This window comes from Heterodontus francisci, chromosome 1, assembly GCF_036365525.1.
Source record: "Heterodontus francisci isolate sHetFra1 chromosome 1, sHetFra1.hap1, whole genome shotgun sequence".
Lineage (NCBI taxonomy): Eukaryota > Metazoa > Chordata > Chondrichthyes > Heterodontiformes > Heterodontidae > Heterodontus > Heterodontus francisci.
Window position 1 is genome coordinate 37,126,447 of NC_090371.1, and position 25,395 is coordinate 37,151,841.

The 25,395-nt window shown below is 43.7% G+C and overlaps 1 protein-coding gene across 2 annotated transcripts in view; it reads right to left on the reverse strand.

Moving 5' to 3' along the window:
- ptcd3 (pentatricopeptide repeat domain 3) overlaps positions 1-25,395 on the reverse strand; it is a 61,000-nt gene that overhangs the window by 28,104 nt on the left and 7,501 nt on the right. For both annotated transcript variants that reach the window (XM_068029293.1, XM_068029305.1), the window contains exons 2-9: positions 9,685-9,737; positions 9,513-9,552; positions 8,857-8,902; positions 8,706-8,774; positions 7,684-7,788; positions 7,003-7,126; positions 6,151-6,263; positions 5,573-5,652 (exon numbers count right to left, since the gene is read on the reverse strand). In XM_068029293.1, the coding sequence (XP_067885394.1) occupies positions 5,573-5,652; positions 6,151-6,263; positions 7,003-7,126; positions 7,684-7,788; positions 8,706-8,774; positions 8,857-8,902; positions 9,513-9,552; positions 9,685-9,737 (630 nt within the window). The remainder of the gene's footprint in view (positions 1-5,572; positions 5,653-6,150; positions 6,264-7,002; positions 7,127-7,683; positions 7,789-8,705; positions 8,775-8,856; positions 8,903-9,512; positions 9,553-9,684; positions 9,738-25,395) is intronic.

Genomic DNA, 25,395 nt, shown 5'->3' on the forward strand with positions numbered 1-25,395 from the left:
GAACTTGCCAAATGCCACTATTTGCATCAAGCTTCATAAACATGGTACTTCTGGATAACTTTGCCAAGCTTTTGTCCACTGAAGACATCAGATCAACTTCTGCTACAGCCTTATTAAGTCTACACAAATGTGATGATCACCGTTAGGTTTAGGAACTGGAACCACTCCCGAACATTACTCTGTCGGTTCAGTAACAGGAGAAATGACTCCCACCCTGGTCATGTCTTCTCGTTGATGTTGGACTTGCTTCATTAGTGGGTGTGGAATCTTCCTAGGTGCGAAAAGCCAAACTGCTGTAGCATCTTTCTGCAAAGTAATACTATATTTGGTCTTCAGTCTTCCTGGACCAGCAAACAATTTTGGGAACTCCTCTTGGAAGTGACGCCTGGATTCTTGTTGCTTAACAACTTCTACTTTCTTTATAAGATGACGGTCAATACAAGCTCTTCCATTTGAGACAGAGAATTCATGATTCCTTAGAACATAATGTTTCTAATATTTGCTTTCCCTTGTACTGCAGTGTTGCCTGTGACTTCCTTCCCCTTTACCTTGAGTTCAACCCCTCCTGGGCCGTGTATCCAAGTTTAACCCCACGTTTCGCCTTTCTGTCAGTTGCAGAAAATGTGTTGATGTGTTGATAACCACAGCTCTTTGTCTGATAAGACTGTTACACTGGCTCTGGTGTCCAATTTAAAATTAGTGACATCTCTGTTGACATATCTATCTGCAGACTAAAAAGCCTGAGGAGGATCATTAATCTCACTAAGAAAGTGTTTTGATAGCCTCCTTCAGGAGAGCAAATAAACTTTGTTAACCACTCTATGCTTGAATGCTTTTCATTTTGAGCTTGTGGCAGTAGGGATTTTACATTGGCACATTTTACCAAAATGCCCCATTTTCTTACAGTGGAAGCATTGCTTCGTTTGCAGGATACTGTTCACGCCTGTGGGTATTTTGGCACCATATCGCTGGCAGAGTTTAATGGTGTCTTTTGCTTCACCCCGCAATGTACCTTTTTTTCTGGTGCTTCTTTTTCTGGTGAAGGAACTGGACAGTCACTAGAGGTTTCCTGAATCAAGGCCTTTCTTCACCTCTCCGGATTACTCTGTTGTTCTTGCAGACCTCGGTTTGTCTCACCAGCTGAATTGCTTTGTCCAGGGTGAGGTCCTCTTTAGACTGCAATAAATTTGATAGGATTCATCAGCAATACCTACTACAATGCGGTCTCTTACTAATTCTGCTTTAAAGGTCTTCATATTCACATCCTTCAGGTAGCCTGTAAAGGTCATTGATAAAAGCACCTACTGTTTCTCCTGGTTTCTGGACCCTAGTGTTGAATCTTGCTTTAAAATCTTATTGCTCCACAAGTTGAAATAAGAATCAAAAGCTTTTAAAACTTCATCAAATTTGGCAGATGTCTCATTAGCGCCGTGTCTTGCTATATCTTCACGTTATAAGCCTCAGTAGAATACAACAATGTGTTATCTTGCTCTGCTTCAGACTGACTGTCTAATTTGGAAGCAATTCTGTATCTCTGAAGTCTTTTTCACCAGAGTGACCAATTTTGGGTTTGATTTGATCTTTCCATGTGTCCAAATCTCTCTGGTATTGTGAATTTTAGCTCCATTGCTTCAATTTGTTTGACTTTCACTTTTGGGTTTTCTCCTTCAGTATCAGAAGTTTCCCAGCTTTGTCAGCCCTGTGCTGACTCTCGCCATGGCCAACATTTCTGCCTTTGAAATCTCGCCGCTAAGCTTATATTTGCTCCTTTTATTAAACTCAGGTTTTATAGCATGACTACTATACTACTTTAACTTCCTAGCCGCAGAGAATCGAATACCTGCAGCCTCGTTTATTCTTTTTACCCCTCTCTCTTTACTCCGGTCGTCATGAATAATGGCGCCAACCTCTGATCAGCCCTTGCTACTTTCCCGGTGCTGCCTGCTTAGAGTCGTTAGGGTTAAAAAAAAAAATTATTAACCCTTTCAGCGTTGTTCATCAGATCCTCAGTTGTTGCTTGGTTCTCGGACTCAAAGCCTTCAAAGTGCTGGACCGCATTTGTACTGCTGATTCCCCAACTCTCCATGTCTGGATCTAGGAGCTTTTCCACAGCCTGTTCAAGTTCTGCAGTTTTGGTGCTTCTTCCAGGTCAGCCCTCTTCTAAATTGCTTCAAAATCTTCTTCTGGGTGTAGCATGGTAAGAACGACCATTGTTTGCAATCTCACCACTGATCACTATATTGTGCTTGTCTGGTACACCAACTGAAAATGCTTAGTTAGTTTACCTTAGAGAGTGTTTTAAAAAAAAATTCATTCATGGAATGTGGACGTCGCTGGCTGGGCCAGCATTTATTGCCATTCCCTAATTGCCCTCGAGAAGGTGGTGGTGAGCTGCCTTCTTGAACCATTGCAATTCATGTGAGGTAGGTACACCCATAGTGCTGTTAGGAAGAGTTCTCCAGGATTTTGACAGTGACAGTCAAGGAACGGCGATATAGTTCCAAGTCAGGATGGTGTGCGGCTTGGAGGAGAATTTGCAGATGGTGGCAGTCCCATGCATCCACTGCCCTTGTCCTTCTAGGTGGTAGAGGCCACAGATTTGGAAGGTGCTGTTGAAGATGCCTTGGTGTGTTGCTGCAGTGCTTCTTGCAGATGGTACACACTGATGCTACTGTGCGTTGGTGGTGAAGGGAGTGAATGTTGAATGTGGTGGATGGGGTACCAATCAAGTGGGCTGCTTTGTCCTGGATGGTGTCAAGCTTCTTGAGTGTTGTTGGAACTGCACCCATTCAGGCAGGTGGAGAGTATTCCATCACACTCCTGACATGCCTTGTAGATGCTGGACAGGCATTGGGGAGACAGGAGGCGAGTTACTTACCGCAGAATTCCCAGCCTCTGACCTGCTCTTGTAGCCACAGCATTTATGTGGCTGGTCCAGTTCAGTTTCTGGTCAATAGTGACCCCCAGATATTGATAGTGGGAGATTCAGCGACGGTAATGCCATTGAACATCAAGAGGAGATGGTTAGATTCTCTCGTTTGAGATGGTCATTGCCCGGCACGAATGTTACTTGTCACTTATCAGCCCAAGCCTGGATGCTGTCTAGGTCTTGCTGCATATGGACACGAACTGCGTCAGTATCGGAGAAGTCGCAAATGGTGAACATCATGACATCATCAGCCAATATCCCCACTTCTGACCTCATGGAGTGGTCATTGATGAAGCAGCTGAAGATGGTTGGGGCTAGGACACCCTTAGGAATACCGACAGTGATGTCCTGGGACAGAGATGATTGACCTCCAATAACCACAACCATCTTCCTTTGTGCTAGGTATGACACCAACCAGCAGACAGGTTCCCCCGGATTCCCATTGACTCTAGTTTTGCCAGCTTTCCTTAGTCTGAAGTAATTAGAATATTAACCTCTATTACGTTATCAGTATGTATAGCTTCACACCAGTCTGTGTGACTCCTCCAAAGCCTCACTGTATCTATATTCAAGTCTCTCTCACGTGATCTCATCATGGTAGGAGGTATTCTTCACACAACTTTAGGTCTTCAGGGAAACTGGGGATGGACAATAAATGTGGCCCAAGAGCTTAATTGTAACTCCTCCTCTCCTCCAGGTGAGTTAGTGCTGATGAAAGGTCACAAGCATGAAAAGTTAACTGTTGCTCACTCCAAAATAATTTGAAGACCTGAACATTGCCAGCATTTTGTTTTTATTTCAGTTAATTCAGCTCTGACTGGGGATTCAGCTTTGGAACCTGCTTGGCTTGTGAAGCTGGACACCACACCAGGCAGCTGTTGTACAAAATGAGCCAGTGGTACTAGCTACTACTAGTTCAATTGATTTGAGATTTGTTAAAATAGATGCCAAAAAACTATAAAGCCAAACAAAACTCCTTAGACACTCTTCACTGCCCAGTACAGCTGTGTAAGGTGTCACAACAATTTTATTTGACAGGAGACCAAAATTAAACTCGAAAAACATCTGCACGCTTAGTGACCCCACCCAGACATTGCTCAAGTGGAGAGCTGCAGTTTCCGAAAACACTAGTGTTAAGGCCGAGGTGGGATAGTGCGCTGTTCTCCATGGTGTAGGCCCTGAAAAGTTGGTCAAGTGATGCTTTATACCCAGCAGGCTCTAAGGCAGCTAAAGATAAGCGCAGAACTTCTGAAATAAGCTAACAGACATGTCAAAGCTTGTGGTTAGGGATATGGGACCATTAGACTGGACTGTTGAACAAGAATAGATAAAAGAGGTACAGATATAGGGGCATTAACAGTGGTTATTGTAAACAAGTCTGGATTTCTGTCTAGATGGCTAAATGGCTAATGCTTGCCAAAGATGAGATAATGCTTGAAGATTTGTGCAAAACAAGATCATGCGAGTCATGGGTTGAGCAAGGAACCTTCAAAGAATATATAAGGTTCAACACTGGAGGGTATCCTCGGCGGGAGCCAGGGAACAACTCTCGAAGGAGGACCCAAGTCTGGAGGCTCTGTGATCAACCGTGACAAGAGACTGATCACCTCTGTGTTGAAGGGTAGTATCTTTCACAAGAAGTGAGACTTGTACTTATTTGGTGTCTAAATAAAACTGTTGTAAGCATTTGTATGCTTCAAGTGATTTTAGTACTAATAAAGTGAAGTTATACGAGACTTTGGTTTTAGTGTATCTTTGTCTGTCACGTCAGTTGATACCCGACAGAGAAAAAAGGGTGGCTCGCAACATATATTTAAATTGTTTCCCACTTCCCGATACAGTCAATTCATAAACAAAGTTATCAGATTATAAAACAAGTCTTAACCAGTAATGAAGTAAAGCATAAACAGACAGATTAAAATATTAAAGTTCCCGTTTTACCTTAGGCCCTCACACTCAGACACACACATACACCATTTAAGTTACTGACAAAAAACCCACTTGGGCTGAATACTTGTTCATTCTTGAAGAAACAACAGATGAGATACGTTGTGTTCCAAAACTGGCATACAGTTTGGCCTCCAAGTACTTGTACACAGGTCACTGGGATCTTTCAAAACAGCTCTTTTCAGGCGCTTTTGAGAATTAATTTAGCAGGCATTTCTTCAAAGGCAGGAGACGAGATGAGTTGACACAGCAAACTTCTCAGGGTCTTTTAGAGGTGCTGGAAAGCGGAGCTGGGAAGTGGTCTTCTGTTCGCTCCTTGGAAGTTCTCCCCCTTTTTATACAGTTCAACCCTAACTCAAAACAATTCAAAAGCAAAACAGACAACAGAAGGTCAACTTTTTGACTTCCATCAATCTTGACCTATCACTTCTTTGTAAACAACTTCTTAAGGTGTCTAAAAGTTCTCTGTTGTTCATTCAGCTGGAAGTCAGATGGTTTCCCAGAAAGGCTTGCTTTCCTCACAGTGCCCCTTTTAAAACACATTTCCAGGGACTGTTTTTTCAAAGTCAAGTGGCCTTTATATGACCCCCTTTGAAAACCCCAAAAGTTGAACATTTCTTCAATCTTTCAAAAATTAATCCTCAAAAAATATATTTAACAAAACACAGAGGCACTTTCGTAACACTAGCCCTTTACCTCCAGGTGATGCTAAGCAAATCTGAAGCTTTGCGTGGACGGCCCCTCCGCCTCTTCTGTAAGTCCCCGGTCACCTCGTCCTACAAGGCGAACATGCATGAGAATTAGTACACAGCTACTCAGTGAGAGAAAGCAGAGAGACAAATATACAAACAGAATGCCACTATTCAAATGCTGATCAACATCTGCTTCCCAAACACCTGGTGGAAATGACGCCCTTAACTGGAGAAACGGAGCAAGGAGGAAAAATATCTTCACCAGTTTTTAAAATGAATAGTAAATATATCAGGAACTAGGTGACAATGCTAAGTCAAAGTTTCCACGTTATTGAAGCAAGCATCCAACCAAACAAACACCGAGCCAAAGGAGGGGACATTAGAACATGTGACCAATGGCTGATCAAAGAGTTAGGTATTAAGGAGTGTTTAAAGAGAAGGGTTTAGGAGGTGGATTCTAGGCAGCTGAAGGCACAGCCACCGATGGTACCAAGTGATAATGGTGTGCATTTTTGGTAATTGGAACCCTGCTACCCTGTTGCAAACAGCCAATAGTATTTATTGATTTGGCATTCTTCATACCTTATCTTCAGCTGCTCTTGGTTCAAGCTGATCTTCTCTTGGTGGCTCTTTATCTCCATAAACACACAGCAGATCCAATAAGGTATTAGTGGTTTCAAGAGACACAGGAGTTCCTGTTAAGACAAAAGAATGCAAACCCTGTGATTTCTAACAGCCTCAAGTATTCTTTAATCCTCAAAAGGTTTATATTGGCGACTTCAAACTGTCCAATTTGTCCTGCAGTAGGATTGGGCAAGTTGTTTGGAGGTGAACCTCAGTCAGAGTTGATATTCAGATTCAATATATAAAGATTATCAGTTTCCTGCTATGTTGTTAAGAGTCTTTAAAATTTGGTAAGGAAGAAGTTGTCACACACTATCTTTGGTTAATGAGGTGGAAATGTCTAAATCATAACATTTAACAGAGAAAGGGTCACACGGGGATAAAGAGCCTCAAAGTGTGGAATTATGTAAGTAATTAATTATAATTAACGCAATGTCAGGAGACTTATTTTTACACATTTGAAGTATCTATTCCTCCAATAATTATAGAGAAAAGTGAAATATTTTCTTAACTGTATTAAAATTACTGTACACAGTGAAGAGGGCCACCATTTCAGGCCTCCCTCCTTTCAGGGATGTGTAGGGGCTATGTGTGTCATGAGCCTGATTCATTCACTTCAGTAGAGGCCAGAGCTTTGGAATATTTTGGAAGCACCAAATCCCAGAGGGGAAAAAAAAATCACACTACTAACAGAACCAAAAAACACGCTCTCAAGACCGTCCTTTCCCTTTAAGTATAGGTGAAAGCATGTCCATGTACTTTATGTAGTGTTTGGCAACACGTTACATGTGATAGAAATTAAAAGATTACCTGCTTGCACAAGCTGGTCATACAGATCAACGGAAGCTTTTACTTTCCTGAGGCGAATGCGTTCTTTCAGGGCAGCCTCACTCACTTCATTTATCAGAGGCTCCAATTGCTCTGGCATTAAACACTAGAAAAGAAAACGTTTCACTAACTCGCTTTGAGCAACAACTTGCATTTATATAGAGTCTTTAATGTAGAGAAACATCCCATGGTGCTTCAGAGAGTAGGGGAGGAGTGGCACCTACGGTGAGTCAAGGAGAGATGCCAAAAAGCTGGGTGGAAAATAGATTTTAAGGTGGCTTCTGGAAAGAGAAGTGGAGAGTTCAGAGAGCTCAGAAAGAAAGCCTGAAGTGACTGAAGGTTCTGCCACTAACTCGCATGAAGAGTGAAATAAGAGATGGTTTCTCATGCCCATAGAACCTCATCTCAGGATGATTCACTATCTTCAGCAGAGGGTAGAAGACTGAAGCAGGGAAAAGAGGCAAAAATAAAATGGGGCAACAAGCTCAGAGCAGGCTGAGAATCCAGCATGTGAAGCTCAAATCAGGAATCAGATATTAGCGTTCTTGAAATTGGTTACATTGAGGGAAGTTAATAAGTCAAAGTCTAGGTTTTACAAAAAAGTTTATTAGTTACAGTGCAGACTATTAATGATTTTTATTCTTCCTTTGTAAAAACACTTACAGGTATAGAAGGCTCAGCAAAATCCTTCTGGAAAAGTTTGGGATAGGTGTTAACAATATACTTAGCAGCATTACACCCAGATTCCTGTGACAGTGAGTAGAGACGCTGCAAGTGAAGGAAAAGATATTCAGATAGTTAGACAACATGGCGAAGATCATCCCAAGGACTGCTTGGAAAAGTAACAATCAAAATAATTTTCCGCTTCCTATCAAGCTCAACCTAAAAATCACCGTAACTTGAAAAACACTGGGACAAAGTGTGATAACCCCAGGCTGCGCTAATCTTTCAATGTATTTTTACTTACATCCTTGAACCTCATCTTTTCATGAGCACCCCAGCATGCAACATGACTTGAATCATTTGTTAAAGGCTTTTAACATATTGCACATCTTCCTTAGAAGCCTAATTAACATTATGTATCTTGTTTTGGTAACCTAAGTTTCACAAGTCTCCTTTTAGACTTTAGTGACACAAATATTGGTTATATCAAAAGGGTCAAAAAATAAGGTTGGTAAAGTTAACTGTCTAGAGGTAGGGGCTAGGAAATGGCTTGGTCTTCAAAAGTCATTAAATGAGAATTATATAAAAGCAGTTTTCTTTTGGCTTCTTGAACCACTAAACTTCCTTCTCGCCATTTAATTTTTTTTTTTAAAATTGTCCTTTTCAACCCTTCCTTTCCACTTACCTCTTTCTGAGCAATATGCCTTTTTTGTCATTAGATGGCAATGAAAGCATAAATCAAACATGTTATTAAAATGGCAGTGAATTTGATGAGAAAAGAATGATTGTTGGTCACAGAATTACAGGCAACAGTTCCATCAACCAGGCTTAGATCAAGACTCAACAGTCTGATTGGCTCAGAGTTCTTTGACAGGATTGCTGCCTTGCAGTCGACTGCCACTCGGCCCATATGCAATGCTGAACTCTAACCGCCCTACATTGTTGGGTCCTTTTAGGAGAGAATATCCACGATAACCGAGCAGGCTCAAATGCAAAGCAGTAGAACATATTGGAGCACTCACAAACTCAGGTGAGGTCCTGGGAATGAGGTATGGGTCATCCTGGAACCTGTAATGCACAGCTGTGTGGTCCTGTAAAATAAAGCACATATTGAGCATCTACAGCCAACACAACGTTTCTTTCTAATAGATTTACTAAAAATTAAATACCCACTCTGTTCACTGTAGCAGCAAGAGCTTGAAGGACTGCTAACTTGTCCCTAGGAAATAAAAAGTATAAATTGACAGCACCAGCTGAATATTAGCTGACTTAAAAATCAATATTTCAGGAATCTTGTTCTAGTTCCCCCTTTACAAAGAAATTACAGCATAGAAACAGGCTACTCAGCCCTACTGGTCGATATTGCACACCGCTCACCCCATCAGCATAATCTTCTAGTTCTTTGTCCCTCATGTACTTAACGAGCTTCCCCTTAACTGGATCCACGTTATTTGCCTCATCATTTGTGATGGCAAATTTCAGACTCTAACCACTTTGGAACATTTCAACCTGATAAGGTGTTATAGGAATGCATGTATTATTCTTCTGTTACATTCTTAATTTATCAGGTCAAACTGTTCATCAGGGAACCACTTGTACGTCACCCTGCAATTTTGTAACTTAAAATACAATTGCCAAACAAAGTATATATTTGGCTATATTGAAATTTCAGTGGCAACACTGAAGATGCACATTCTGAATCATTACTGTAACATCCACCTATGAACTATATCACCTACCGTCTTCCTATACTGTTTAATTATATCACAATTCATGCAGAATACTTTGGCTGAGCCTAGTACAAAGTGACATTTGGAAAAGATGCTTACCAAGTTTTCTTCCTTGGAATGACTATTTCTTCTGCAGAATCTTAAAAGCACAAACACAACATTGAATCTCCCAGTAAGGTTTGGCAGCATAGTACATGACCAGAAATGAATCTGTTGGACCAAACAATTGGGACCTCTTTCAGTGCTACCAGTAAAGACAAAAATAAGTTACCTGTCTGTTTGGGTGCAGCACACTGACAGAGAAACGGGCTTTTGGAATAATTCCTGTCAAACAAAATTTTTAAAATCAAATTAGGAGTTATAAATAGAGTGCCAGCGCTAAACCACCCTTTCTTGCCCAATGCCCGGGGTCACTACCTCGGTAGAACCACAAGAATCTACAGCAACTTATATTTGTATAGTGCCTTTAACATCATAAAATGCCCCATGGCACTTCACAGGAGCATTATAAAACAAAATATGACACCCAGCCACGTAAGGAGATATTAGATCAGATAATCAAAAGCTTGGTCAAAGAGGTAGGTTTTAAGGAGTGTCTTAAAAAGGAGGAAAGCAAGGTAGAGGTGGAGAGTTGTAGGGAGGGGATTCCAGAGCTTAGAGCCTTGGCAGCTGAAGGCACAGCCACCAATGATGGAGCGATTAAAATCAGGGATGCTTAAGAGGCCAGAATTAGAGGAGTGCAGATAACTTGTTAGGTTGTGGGGCTTGGGATTAACAAGGTAGGGAGGCCATGGAGGAATTTGACAACATGGATGAGAATTTTTAAATCAAGACGTTGCTTGACCGGGAGCCAATGTAAGTCAGCAAGCACAGGGGTGATAGGGGAATGGGACTTGATGTGAGTTAAGATACAGGCAGCAGAGTTTTGGATGACCTCAAGTTTGTGGAGAGTGGAATGTGGGAGACCAGCCAGGATAGTCAAGTCTGGAGGCAACAAAGGCATGAGTGAGGGTTCCATCAGCAGATGAGCTGAGATGGAGCAAAGTTACAGAGGTGGAAATAGACAGTCTTAGTGATGCCGTGAATGTGTGGTCGGAAAGTTAAAGTTCATGGAATAAAAAGCATAGTAGTAGTGTGGATACTCAGTTAGCTGAATGAAAGGAAACAGTAGTTGTGAACAGTTGTTTTTCAGACTGGTGGAAGGTATATCTTATGTTACCCCAGTGGTCAGTGTTAGGACCTTGCTTTTCTTGATATATATTAATGACCTAGACTTGAGTGTACAGGGCATAATTGCAAAATTTGCAGATGACACAAAACTTGGAAGTATTGCGAACTATCAGGAAGAGAATGATAAACCTCAAAAGGACACAGACAGGCTGGAGGAATGGACGAACAAGATGCAGATGAAATTTAATGCAGAGAAGCGTGAAGTGATACATTTTGGTAGGAAGAATAAGGAGAGACAATATTAAAGGGTACAACTTCAAAAGGGATGCAGGAGCAGAGGGACCTGGGGGTAAATGTGCACAGATTATTTAAGGCTGCAGGGCAGATTCGGTTGAGAAAGTGGTTTGTGAGGCTCACAAAGTGCAGTGATTGATACAAGAACTCACTCTGAAGGGAGTTATAAGAATGGATATTTCTTTTAAAAAAGTGATGTCATGCAGGCCCCCACCTGCCAAGACTGAGGCAAACATTATTTCGCTACATGAACATTAAAACTTAAAATTGCTGCTGGGAAGAAAAGAGGGCCTATCACAAGGAATTGCCAGGCCCCTCGCCGTAAAGAACTTTTTTTGCACAGTACAGACAGTACTTGGAATGGACAAAGGGGCCACTCCCTGCTCCAATTTAATCCACAATGGACTTTTGATTATCAGACGTTGAAGGTGGAGAGGCTAGCATTCCAGGCTAACTGCTAAGATGGCCAAATATACAAACAGATGTGGTCAGACCAGTTTAGTCAAATGATTAACAGAATGTTGGAGTTTTTTGGATTTGAACTCAGACAGCTCTTTGCTCCTGGACTGAGAACATCTCCTGTCTGCTCTCATTGCTTTCTCACGGAACTGAAGACCCATTGAAGACAGATGAACCCCAAGAGAGAAAAGTCTCCTACAGTGAACAAGGTTTAAGAATAATACTGGGCCCCAACAAAAAGCAAGACTACTTACAAAAGGACTACAGTGAGCGCGAAGCACAGTAAACAAGAAACTCTTCTGATATTGCCTCAAACCTCTCCATTTTTCTTCTGCTCTTTTCTGTCCCTATTTGCATGTGTGTATTACGTGTGCATGCTGGCGTGGGCGTGTCCGATATCCATAGGCGTTAACCATACTAGAGTTTAAGTTTTAATAAATTTCACTTTTCTTCTTTAAAGCTAAAAAAGCCTGTTTATGCTCATTTCTTTGCCTTATAATTGGAAAGTGAAGAAGGATTCACCAAGGGGGAAGCTCAAAACAGTATTTAAAATTAAATCCTATTACAATAAAACCAGGTGAAGACAGTAGACACCTTTCTCACCTGGTCGTAACTGTGAACAATGTACTCCAAAATGGTTGCAGACGGTTAAAAGACTTGGCTTTGTATATTCAAATTGCCGACTGGCTGTTACGAACAAAAGAATACCTTCAAAGTTAAGAGGTGTCAATTGCACCCATCAAGAGACATTTTTGAATTGAATGGGTTCTTCTGAAACAAAGAAGGTGTGAAGTAGCCACATCCTGGGCTATTATCGATCAGTACAGGGAAGAAAATCTGTCTCCCAACAGAGGCAAAGGTGTGAAACCATTTTGGAGCTTTAAAAAGGTAGCTGAAGAGGGAGAGAAAGAGAGAGACCCAGAAAGAAGCATCACCAAAAGCTTGCCTAGTTAACATCTGGGAGAAAAATCCAACAAGCCAAGAAGGGAAGCACCCTGCTATGAATTCTACATTTTCAACTTGTGCAGCAGTGAATTGGAAAGTGATCCTCAGTCTTCGAATTGAACTTTCCACCAGAGAAATCTAAAAGCATCTCAGGCCTCCAACCAAACAGAATTTGACTTCCGAGAGAATTCAACGGTTTATCGTGAACCCTGAAACCCTACCTCACTTTCAAACCACTTTTCCTCTCCAGCTGGCTCTTCTTGCGTATGTGCGCACGCAGGAGTGGATGTGGTTGCAACAATTTCAGGATAAGGCATATTGCTCAATAAATAATATTCTGTTTTAAACCTACAAGAAAACCTGTCGCTGTCTATTTATTTGACAAATAAAACACAAACGTGTTAAAACCATAATAATGAAAAACACTTGCTGTGGTCAGGTGGGAGTGGGAACCGCCCACTCATGGAAAGGCGGGGGGGGGGGGGGGGGGGGGGGAGAGAGGGGGTGGTGGACACAGAGGGGGAGTTCACTCGGAGAACTAAAACAATTAAAGATACTATCAAACTTCAGGAAAAAGCCTGTATTTTGCAAAGATGGAAGGCTTTTTTTGAAGCAGCGATAGTGCGAGCAAGGTGTCAGCTGGGAAGCTGAGTTTCAGTTTAAAATAACTTAGCTTTTGTTTCAGCGGACAAGGGGACTGCTGGGTAAGTAAACCTATATATTCGGATATTCGGGCAGTGGCTAAACCCGAAACACTACACGTGTAGTGTCTCCCACCCATCCTCATCCTCTAACCAAAAAAAAAGACTCTTGTGTGGAGGGTTTGGCAAGGTAAGGTTTTCCTTTTTTAAAAAAAATCTCTATTGTCAATTTAGTGCGGAGGGGATGGAAGCTAGGGCAGTTGCATGCTCCTCTTGCAGGATGTGGGAGGTGAGGGTCACCACTTGTGTCCCTGCTGACTTCACCTGTGAGAAGTGCACCCAACTCCAGCTCCTCACAGACCGCGTTAGGGAACTGGAGCTGGATGAACTTCGGATCATTCAGGATGCTGAGGGGGTGATCGCGAGCAGTTATAGGGAAGTAGTGACACCTAAGTTACAGGATGAAGGTAGTTGGGTGACCGTCAGGGGAGGGAAAGGGAATAGGCGCACAGAGCAGGGATCCCCTGTGGCCGTTCCCCTCAATAATACGTATACCGTTTTGGATACGGTTGGGGGGGCGCGGGGACAACCTACCAGAGGAAAGCCACAGTGGCCAGGTCTCTGGCATGGAGCCTGGCTCAGTGGCTCAGAAGGGAAGGGGGGAGAATAGGAGAGCGATAGTGATAGGAGATTCAATGGTTAGAGGAACAGACAGGAGATTCTGTGGTCGCGAACGAGACTCCCGGATGGTATGTTGCCTCCCGGGTGCCAGGGGCAGGGATGTCTCGGATCGAGTCCACAGGATTCTTAAGGGGGAGGGGGAGCAGCCAGAGGTCGTGGTACATATCGGTACCAATGACATAGCTAGGAAAAGGGATGAGGACCTGAAAAGCGAATATAGGGAGTTAGGTTGGAAGCTGAAAGGCAGGACGAGCAGAGTAGTAATCTCAGGATTGTTACCGGTGCCACGTGCTAGTGAGGCTAGAAACAGGGAGCGAGTGCAGCTGAACACGTGGCTACAGAACTGGTGTAGGAGGGAGGGATTCAGATATGTGGATCATTGGGATACCTTCTGGCGAAGGCGGGACCTTTACAAGAAGGACGGGTTGCATCTGAACTGGAGGGGCACCAAAATCCTGGGCGGGAGGCTTGCGAGAGCTCTTCGGGAGGGTTTAAACTAGTTTGGCAGGGGGATGGGAACCGGAGCCACGGATCAGTGGATGGGGTAGCTGTTGAACAGGCAGATACTGAGTGCAGAGAGTCTGTGAGGAAGGTTAGACAGTTGACAGGGCAAAGTTGCAGCCAGTATGATGGGTGACGTGTGTCTATTTTAACGTAAGAAGTGTCAGGAATAACGGTGATGAACTTAGAGCATGGATCAGTACTTGGAGCTACGATGTTGTGGCCATTATGGAGACGTGGATATCACAGGGGCAGGAATGGATGTTGGATGTTCCGGGGTTTAGATGTTTCAAAAGGAATAGGGAGGGAGGTAAAAGAGGTGGGGGAGTGGCATTGCTAATCAGGGATAGTATCACAGCTGCAGAAAGGGAGGTCGTCGAGGAGGGTTTGTCTACTGAGTCATTATGGGTGGAAGTCAGAAACAGGAAAGGAGCAGTCACTTTGTTGGGAGTTTTCTATAGACCCCCCAATAGCAACAGAGACATGGAGGAACAGATTGGGAGGCAGATTTTGGAAAGGTGCAGAAGTAACAGGGTTGTTGTCATGGGTGACTTCAACTTCCCTAATATTGATTGGAACCTCCTTAGTGCAAATAGCTTGGATGGAGCAGTTTTTGTCAGGTGTGTCCAGGAAAGTTTCCTCACTCAATATGTAGATCGGCCGACTAGATGGGAGACTATGTTGGACTTGGTGCTTGGCAACGAACCAGGCCAGGTGGCAGATCTCTCGGTGGGAGAGCATTTCGATGATAGTGATCACAACTCCCTGACCTTTATTATAGTCATGGAGAGGGACAGGAGCAGACGGGATGGGAAAATATTTAATTGGGGGAGGGGGAATTACAATGCTATTAGACAGGAACTGGAGAGCATAAATTGGGAACAGATGTTCTCAGGGAAATGCACGACAGAAATGTGGAGGTTGTTTAGGGAGCACTTGCTGCGACTGCTGGATAGGTTTGTCCCGATGAGGCAGGGAAGGGATGGTAGGGTGAAGGAACCTTGGATGACAAGAGATGTGGAACAGCTAGTCAAGAGGAAGAAGGAAGCTTACTTAAGGTTGAGGAAGCAAGGATCAGACAGGGCTCTAGAGAGTTACAAGGTAGCCAGGAAGGAACTAAAGAATGGACTTAGGAGAGCTAGAAGGGGACATGAAAAAGTCTTGGCGGGTAGGATTAAGGAAAATCCCAAGGTGTTCTACACTTATGTGAGGAACAAGAGGATGGCCAGATTGAGGGTAGGGCCGATCAGGGATAGTGGAGGGAATTTGTGCCTGGAGTCGGAGGAGGTAGGGGAGGTCCTAAATGAATACTTTGCTTCAGTATTCACTAGTGAAAGGGACCTGGTCGTTTGTGAGGACAGCGTGGAACAGGCTGATATGCTCGAACAGGTTGATGTTAAGAGGGAGGATGTGCTGGAAATTTTGAAAGACATGAGGACAGATAAGTCCCCGGGGCCAGACGGGATATACCCAAGGATATTACGGGAAGCGAGGGAAGAGATTGCTGCGCCTTTGGCAATGATCTTTGCGTCTTCACTGTCCACTGGAGTAGTGCCGGATGATTGGAGGGTGGCAAATGCTGTTCCCTTGTTCAAGAAAGGGAATAGGGATAACCCTGGGAATTACAGACCAGTCAGTCTTACGTCGGTAGTGGGCAAATTATTGGAGAGGATTCTGAGAGACAGGATTTATGATTATTTGGAAACGCATGGTTTGATTAGAGACAGTCAGCATGGCTTTGTGAGGGGCAGGTCATGCCTCACAAGCCTTAGTGAATTCTTTGAAATTGTGACAAAACACATTGATGAAGGAAGAGCAGTGGATGTGGTGTATATGGATTTTAGCAAGGCGTTTGATAAGGTTCCCCATGGTAGGCTCATTCAGAAAGTAAGGAGGCATGGGATTCAGGGAAAGTTGGCTGTCTGGATAAAAAATTGGCTGGCCCATAGAAGTCAAAGGGTGGTAGTAGATGGAAAGTATTCAGCCTGGAGCTCGGTGACCAGTGGTGTTCCACAAGGATCTGTTCTGGGACCTCTGCTCTTTGTGATTTTTATAAATGACTTGGATGAGGAAGTGGAAGGCTGGGTTAGCAAGTTTGCCGATGACACGAAGGTTGCTGGAGTTGTGGATAGTGTGGAAGGCTGTTGTAGGTTGCAACGGGACATTGACAGGATGCAGAGCTGGGCTGAGAAGTGGCAGATGGAGTTCAACCTGGAAAAGTGTGAAGTGATTCATTTTGGAAAGTCGAATTTGAATGCGGAATACAGGCTTAAAGACAGGATTCTTGGTAGTGTGGAGGAACAGAGGGATCTTGGGGTCCATGTCCATAGATTGCTTAAAGTTGCCACCCAAGTTGCTAGGGTTAGAGAGAGATACAGCACTGAAACAGGCCCTTTGGCCCACCAAGCCTGTGCCGACCAACAACCACCCATTTATATTAATCCTATGTTAATCCCATACTCCCTATCACATCCCCACCATTCTCCTACTGTCTACCTACACTAGGGGCAATTTACAATGGCCAATTTACCTATCAACCTGCAAGTCTTTGGCTGTGGGAAGAAAGCGGAGTACCCGGCAGAAACCCACGCGGTCACAGGGAGAACTTGCAAACTCCACACAGGTAGTACCCAGAACTGAACCCGGGTCGCTGGAGCTGTGAGGCTACAGTGCTAACCACTGTGCCGCCCCAAATTATTGTGTTCAATAATTTCAAAGCATGACGGGCCCCCCTTTTTATTTTTTTTAGTTATTTTTCCTTTTTTTTGGTAATTTTTTGGGTTTATTTTAGTTTGCTTCTACTGTGCCTACCCACTGTTTTTTTCATGTTTGTGCTTGGGGCCAGGCTGTTCAGTTTTCTGTCCATTAACACCCTCTCTGCACTAATGCTTTGTCTTTCAGCACACCATTAACATACCGTTTGCCTTTGCTCCATGACCTTCTGGTCAGTTATTCTCTGCGAACTTATCCTATCAACACCTTCTCTTTTGTTATCTCTTGCCCCACTCCCCCGCTTTACTTACGTAAAACCTTTTACATTTCTAATATCTGCCAGTTCTGATGAAGGATCACTGACCTGAAACGTTAACTCTGCTTCTCTCTCCACAGATGGTGCAGACCTGCTGAGTATTTCCAGCATTTCTTGTTTATCTTTCTTATGTTCTATGCCTCGGCTAATAAAGGCAACTATCCCATATGCCTTCTTGATCACTTTATCTATCTGTCCAGCCACCTTCAGGAATCTGTGAACACGCAATCCAAGGTCCCTCTGTTCCTCTACACTTCTCAGTATCCGACCATTTATTGTGTATTCCCTTACTTGCCACTTATCAGCCCAAGCCTGAACGTTGTCCAGGTTGTGCTCTGTGCAGACATAGACTGCTGCATTATCTGAGGAGTTGCACATGGACCTGAAAACTGTTCAATTGTCAGTGCACATCCCCACTCTAGACCTGACTATGGAGGGTTGGTCATTGATGAAGCAGCTGAAGATGGTTAAGAAGGCGTATGGTGTGTTGGCTTTCATTAACAGGGGGATTGAGTTTAAGAGCTGCAAGGTTATGCTGAAGCTCCATAAGGCCCTGGTTTGACCACACTTGGAATATTGTGTTCAGTTCTAGTCGCCTCATTATAGGAAGGATGTGGAAGCTTTAGAGAGGGTGCAGAGGAGATTTACCAGGATGCTGCCTGGACTGGAGGGCATGTCCTACGAAGAAAGATTGAGGGAGCTAGGGCTTTTCTCATTGGAGCGAAGAAGGATGAGAGGTGACTTGATAGAGGGGTACAAGATGATGAGAGGCATAGATAGAGTGGATAGCCAGAGACTTTTTCCCAGGGTGGAAAGGGCTGTCACCAGGGGGCATAATTTTAAGGCGATTGGAGGAAGGTTTCGGGGAGATGTCAGAGGTAGGTTCTTTACAGAGAGTGGTGGGTGCGTGGAATGCGCTGCCAGCGATGGTAGTAGAAGCAGATACATTAGGGGCATTTAAGCGACTCTTGGATAGGTACATGGATGATAGTAGAATGAAGGGTAGGTAGTTAGTTTGATCTTAGAGTAGGTTAAAGGTTTGGCACAACATCGTGGGCCGAAAGGCCTGTACTGTTCTATGTTCTAAGATTGGCCAAAATATAAAAAACAGCAAAGAATGACTAAAAGATTGGAAGGAAGGTAAAATTCGAGAACGAGAGAAAGCTAGCTAGCAATATAAAGACAGATCGTAATAGTTTCTATAGATATTTTTAAAAAAGAGTCAACAAAGTGAGCGTTGGTCCTATAGAAAGTGCGGCTGGGAAATTAATAAGGAATAATAAGGAGATGGCAGATGAATTGAACAGATATTTTGCATCGGTCTTCATTATTGAGGATACAAGTAACATCCCAGTATTAGCTGTAAGTCAGGAAATGGAAGGGACGGCGGAACCCAAGAAAATTACAATCACCAGGGAAGTGGTACTGAACTAATCATTGGAGCTGCGGGCTGACAAGTCACCAAGTCCTGATGGACTTCAGCCTAGGGTGTTAAATGAAGTGGCCAGTGAGATAAATGATGCGTTAGTTTTAATTTTCCAAAATTCCCTAGATTTGGGGAAGGTTCCATTAGATTGGAAAATAGCGAATGTAACATCTTTATTCAAAGAGAGAAGGAGACAGAAAGCAGAAAACTATAGGCCAGTTAGCTGAACACCTGTCTTCGGGTTCCAGATTCCAACCACCCTCTGGGTGAAATTTCTTTCCTCAAATCCCCTCTAAACCTCCTGTCCCTTGCCTTAAAAATCTATGCCCCCTGGTTATTGACACCTCTGCTAAGGGAAAACGTTTTTTCCTATCTATCCTATCAATGCCCCTCATAATTTTGTATATCTCAATCAGGTCCCCCCTCAGCCTTCTCTGCTCTAAGAAAAACCCTAGCCTATCCAGTCTCTCTTCATAGCTGAAATGCTCCAGCCCAGGCAACATCCTGGTGAATCTCCTCTGCACCCTCCCCAGTGCAATCACATCCTTCCTATAGTGTGGTGTCCAGAACTGTACTCAGTACTCCAGCTGTGGCCTAACTAGCATTTTATACAGCTCCATCATAACCTCCCTGTACTTATATTCTATGCCTTGGCTGAGAAAGGCAAGTATCCCACATGGCTTCTTAACCACCTTATCTACTTGTGCTGCTGGCTTCAGTGATCTATGGACAAGTATACCAAAGTCTCTCTGACCCTCTATACTTCCTAGGGTTCTACCATCCATTGTATATTCCCTTGCCTTGTTAATCATCCCAAAATGCATCACTTCACACTTCTCAGGATTAAATTGCATTTGACACTGCTCTGCCCATCTTTCCAGCCCATCTACATCGTCCTGTAATCTAAGGCTTTCCTCCTCACTATTTACGACACCATCAATTTTCATGTCATCTGTGAATTTACTGATCATACCTCCTAGATTCACATCTAAATCATTAATGTACACTACAAACATCAAGGGTCCCAGCACCGATCCCCATGGTACACCACTGGTCACAGGCTTCCACTCGCAAAAACAAACCTCGACCATTACCCTCTGCCTCCTGCCACTAGGCCAATTTTGGATTCACTTTGCCAAATTGCTTTGGATCCCATGGGCTTTTACCTTCTTAACCAATCTCCCATGCGGGACCTTATCAAAAGCCTTACGGAAGTCCATGTAGACTACATCAACTGCTTTACCCTCATCTACACATCTAGTCAGCTCCTCGAAAAACTCAATCATGTTTGTTCGACACCTCTCACCCTGATAAAGCTATGCTGACTATCGCTGATTAATCCCTGCCCCTCCAGGTGGAGATTAATCCTGCCCCTCAGAATTTTTTCCAATAGTTTCCTAAGATGGATGTTAGACTCACTGGCCTGTAATTACCTGGTTTATCCCTACTACCCTTCTTGAATAATGGTACTACATTCGCTGTCCTCCAGTCCTCTGGTACCTCCCCTGTGGCCAGAGAGGATTTGAAAATTTGTGTCAGAGCCCCTGCTATCTACTCCCTTGCCTCACACAACAGCCTGGGATACATCTCATCTGGGCCTGGGGACTTATCCACTTTTAAGCCCGCTCAAACAGCTAATACCTCTTCCCTTTCAATGCTAATGGATTTGGTCACCCCACAGTTTAACAATATGTAGGGAGAGGGGGAATGGGTGACCACCAGGCAGTCAAAAAGAATCAGGCAGGTAGTGCAGGAGACCCCTAAGTGGTATTCAGTTATTCAGTTCTGAATATTGAGGACAGTAATGCTTCACCTGGGGAGTGCAGCCAGAGCCAAGTGCATGGTACCACGGGTGACTCAGCTGCACAAGGGGGTACAGGGAAGACTGGAAGAGTCATAGTGATAGACGATTCAAGAGTCAGAGGAACAGACAGAAGTTTCTGTGGTCGCAGACATGAATCCAGGATGGTATATTGTCTCCCTGGTGCCAGGGTCAAATATGTCACTGAGCGGCTGCAAACCATCCTGAAGGGGGAGGGTGAACAGCCAGCAGTCGTGGTCCACATCGGAACCAACGACATAGGTACAAATAGGGATGTGGTCCTGCAGTCAGAATTTAGGGAGCTAGGTAAGAAATTGGCAAGCAGGACTTCAAAAGTAGTAATCTCTGGATTACTCCCAGTGCCACAAGCAAGTGAGTATAAAAATAGAAGGATAAGACAGATGAATGTGTGGCTGGAAAGATGGTGCAGGAGGGAAGGCTTTAGATTCCTGAGACATTGGGACCGGCTCTGGGGGAGATCAGACCTGTCCAGGACGGACGGGTTGCACCTGAACAGAGCCGGGACTGAGTTCCTTGCAGGACGTTTTGCTAGTGCTATTGTGGAAGGTTTAAACTAGTTTGGCATGAGTCTAGAAGACAGAGGAAACAGGTGACAAAATAAAAAAAGAATTTGGCAGTGCTCAAGGGTATCATTTGCAATGCAAGGAGTATAGCAAATAAAGCAGATAGACAAGTAGCAGTATGATATCATAGCTATTACATAAACATGGCTTAAGGAGGGACAGGAATGGCAGTTCAACGTTTCTGGCTACAGGGATTTCAGACACGATAAGGAGGGGGAGTGGCAATTTTGGTCAAGCAAATTATTACAGCTGTGAGGAGGGGTGATATGTTGGAAGGTTCATCAAATGAGGCCATATGGATTGAGCCAAGGAAAAACAAAAGGGGCAATCACACTGCTTGGAGTGTACTATAGACCCCCAGTCAGAGGGAGATAGAAGAGCAGATATGTAGGCAAATCTCTGAGAAGTGCAAGAACAATAGGGCAGTAATAGTAGGGGATTTTAACTACCCCAATATTAACTGGGATAGTTTTAGTGTGAAAGGAATTGAGGGAGCAGAATTCTTGAGGTGCATTCAGGAGAACCTTTCTGGCCAGTAAGTAGCGAGTCCAACGAGAGAGGGCACAGTTTTAGATTTAGTTTTAGGAAATGAAGATGGGCAGGTGGAAGGAGTGGCAGTGGGAGAGCATTTTGGTGGTAGTGATCATAATTTAGTCAGTTTCCACATAATTACGGAAAAGGACAGAGATAGAACAGGAATTAGAGTTCTCAATTGGGGCAAGGTTAATTTTACTAAACTGAGGAGTGATTTAGTGAAAGTGGACTGGAAACAGCTACTTGAAGGTAAATCAGCGTCAGAGCAGTGGGAGGCATTCAACGCGGAGATTCAAGGGGTTCAGAGTAAACACGTTCCCACAAAGAAAAAGGGCGAGATGGCCAAATCTAGAGCCCCATGGATGTCAAGGAGCTTACAAGGTAAGATAAGGCAGAAAAGGAAAGCTTATGTCCGATACCGAGAACTCAATACTACAGAAATCCGAGAGGAGTATAGAAAGTGGAGGGATGAAATCAGAAAGAAAATTAGGAAAGCAAAGAGAGGGCAAGAAAGAATATTGGCAAGCAAAATCAAGGTGAACCCAAAGATGTTTTATCAATACGTTAAGAGTAAGAGGATAACTAAGGAGAGTAGGGTCCATAAAAGACCAAAAAGGTAACCTATGTGTAGGGGTGGAAGATGTTGGTATGGTTCTTAATGAATACTTTGCGTCTGTCTTCACAAGAGGGGGACAATGCAGATATTGTAGTTAAGGAGGAGTGTTAAGTATTGGATGTGATAAACATAGGGAGAGTGGAAGTATTAATGGGATTAGCATCCTTGAAAGTTGATAAATCACCAGGGCCAGATGAAATGTACCCTAGGCTGTTAAAAGCAAGAGAGGAAATAGCAGAAGGTCTGACCATCATTTTCCAGTCCTCACTGGATACAGGTGTGGTTCTGGATGATTGGAGAACTGCTAACATTGTACTTCTGTTTAAAAAGGGAGCGAAGGATAGACCGAATAATTACAGGCACAGGTTAATCAAGGATAGTCAGCATGGAATTGTTAAGGGAAGATCTTGTTTGCCCAACATGATTGAAATTTTTGAATAAGTAACAAGGAAGATAGATGAGGGTAGTGCAATTGATGTGGTCTACATGGATTTTAGCAAGGCTTTTGACAAGGTCCCACATGGCAGACTGGTTAAAAAAAAAATCCCATGGGATACAGGGAAATGCAGCAAGGTGGATACAAAATTGGCTCAGTGGCAGGAGACAAAGGCTATCTGTTGACGGGTATTTTAGTGACTGGAGGGCTGTTTCCAGTTGCATTCTGCAGGGCTCAGTACTGAGTCCCCTGCTTTTTGTGGTATATATTAACGATTTGCACGTATATGTAGGGGGAATGTTCAAGAAGTTTGCAGGCGACACAAAAGTTGGCTGTGTGGTAGATAGCAGGTAGGCTGCAGGAAGATATTGATGGTCTGGTCAGATGGGCAGAAAAGTGGCAAATTGAATTCAACTTGGAGAAGTGTGAGGTAATGGATTTGGGGAGGTCAAACAAGGCAAAGGAATACATGATTAATGGAAAAATACCGAGAAGTGTAGAGTAAGTGAGGGACCTTGAAATGAATGTCCACAGATCTCTGACGGTAGCAGGACAGGTCGATAAGGTGGTGAAGAAGGCATATGGGATCCTTTCCTTTATTAGTCGAGGTATAGAATATAAGAGCAGGGAGGTTGTGCTGGAACTGTATAACTCATTGGTTAGGCCACAACTTGAGTACTGTGTGCAGTTCTGGTCACCTCATTACAGAAAGGATATAATTGCACTAGAGAAATTACAGAGGAGATTTATGAGGAAACTGCAAGGACTGGAAAAATGCAGCTATGGGGAAAGATTGCACAGGCTGAGGTTGTTCTCCTTGGAACAGGGAAGGCTGAGGGGAGATCTGATTGAAATGTACAAAATGTTGAGGGTCCTGGATAGAGTGGAGATGAAGGGTCTGTTCACCTTAGTAGAGAGGTCAGCGACGAGGCGGCATAGATTTAAAGCAATTAATAGAAAAATTACACGGGAGATGAGGAAAAAGCTTTTTCAGCCAGAGGGTGGTGGGGGTCGGGAACTCACTGCCTGAAAGGATAGTTGAGGCAGAAACCCTCAACTCATTCAAAAGCAGTCTGGATATGCACCTTAAGTGCCGTAATCTGCAGGGCTACGGACCAAATGCTCGAAGGTGGTATTAGAATAGGTGGATTGTTTTTCTGCCGCACAGACACGATGGACCAAGTGGCCTCTTTCTGTGCTGTAAACCTTCTATGATTCTATTATATGATTGAGTGAAGATTTGATAGAGATATACAAGATTATGACAGACTTAGATCAGGTAGATAAGGAAAAACTGTTCCCATTAACTGAAGGTATAAGGACTAAAAAACACAAACTGAAGGCTTTCGGCAAGAGGTGCAGGGATAAAGGTGAGAAAGAATTTTGTTTTTTTAAAAAAAACCACAGCAAGTGGTAATGACCTGGAACTCACTTCCCTATAGGATGGCGAAAGCAGAAATAATTCATGATTTCAAAAGGAAATTGGATGGACACTTGAAAGAATTAAACTTCCAGGACTATGGGGATTGAGCGAGGAGCGGAACTAACTGGATTGCTCCATGGAGAGGTGGCGTGGACTCAATGGGCTGAATGGCCTCCTTCTGTGCCGTAAATGAATCTATGATCACAGCCATGTCAGTACTGTGGCAGGGGTGGAAACCTGATCGGAGGGAATCAAACATGGAGTTCCAGGAAATATGGGGACAGATTTGAGAGGCGACAACACATTCAGGGACATGAGAGGAAAGGGAGGTTGGAGAGGAGGTGGTAGTGTGTAAGGGCAGTGGGGTCAAGGGTTGTTTTTTGTGCAGAGTGATGATGGCAGAGTTAAAGGAGGGAGGGACAACAACGGAAGAGAACGGACCCTTAACAATATCAGCTCACATGGGGGCCAGGAGGGGATCTTGGGTGGTCAGCAGTTTAGTGGGAATAGGGTCGAGGAAGCAGGAGGTGGGACTCATGAGCTCAGTAAGGACATGAAGGGAGATAGGAGAGAAACTAGACAAAGATGCAAGTTCAGGGCTAGGGCAGAAAGGAGGTTTAGAGGAAATTTGGCCTGGTGGGCTAGTGGAAGGAAGGAATTTGGCAGAGGCAGCTGATCAGATGCTGTCTACCTTAGAAACAACAAAGTCTATGAGCTCCTCACACTTATTGTTGGTGGTGAGGATGGAGGGAACAGGGAGAGAGGTAGATGTTGGTTTGCAGCGGAGAAAAGCAGAGGGTTATCTTTGCATTCCACAAAGATCTTGGAATAGCGAGCTGTTTTAGCAGACGAGAGCAGGACCCGATAGTGTTTTATGCAGTACATGCAGATCTGGTGCTGAATGGCTAAACCAGCTGTCTGCTATATTCTTTCAAGTCTGCATCGCTTGAACTTTAGTGGAGATGAGGGCTGTGCTGGGAAATGGCCAGGGTGACAGAAATAGTTTTATTTGGTACTAGGACATAAAAGGTGGACATGAGCGTCCGTTTGAACAAATCTGTAACTGCAGAAGTGTTGTGGTGATCTGAGGACCAAAGGCTAGACAGTTGGGATTTTGAAAGTGCAGTCGTAAGTGAATTGTGGAATAGTTTATTTCCAGGGATGGATACAGAATGAGATAGAGTTGGGCATGGAAGATGGATGTGGGTGGACAGTGATACAAGGAAGTGATCAGAGATGGTTTTATCTGGAAGCATTGTGAACTGTGAGGAGGACAGTGTAGAACTTCAAAAGGACATAAACAAGTTGGTGGAATGGGCAGACAGGTGGCAGATGAAGTTCAATGCAGAGAAATGTGAAGTGATTAATTTTGGTAGGATGAAATACAAAATAAAGGGTACAATTCTAGAGGGGGTGCCAGGA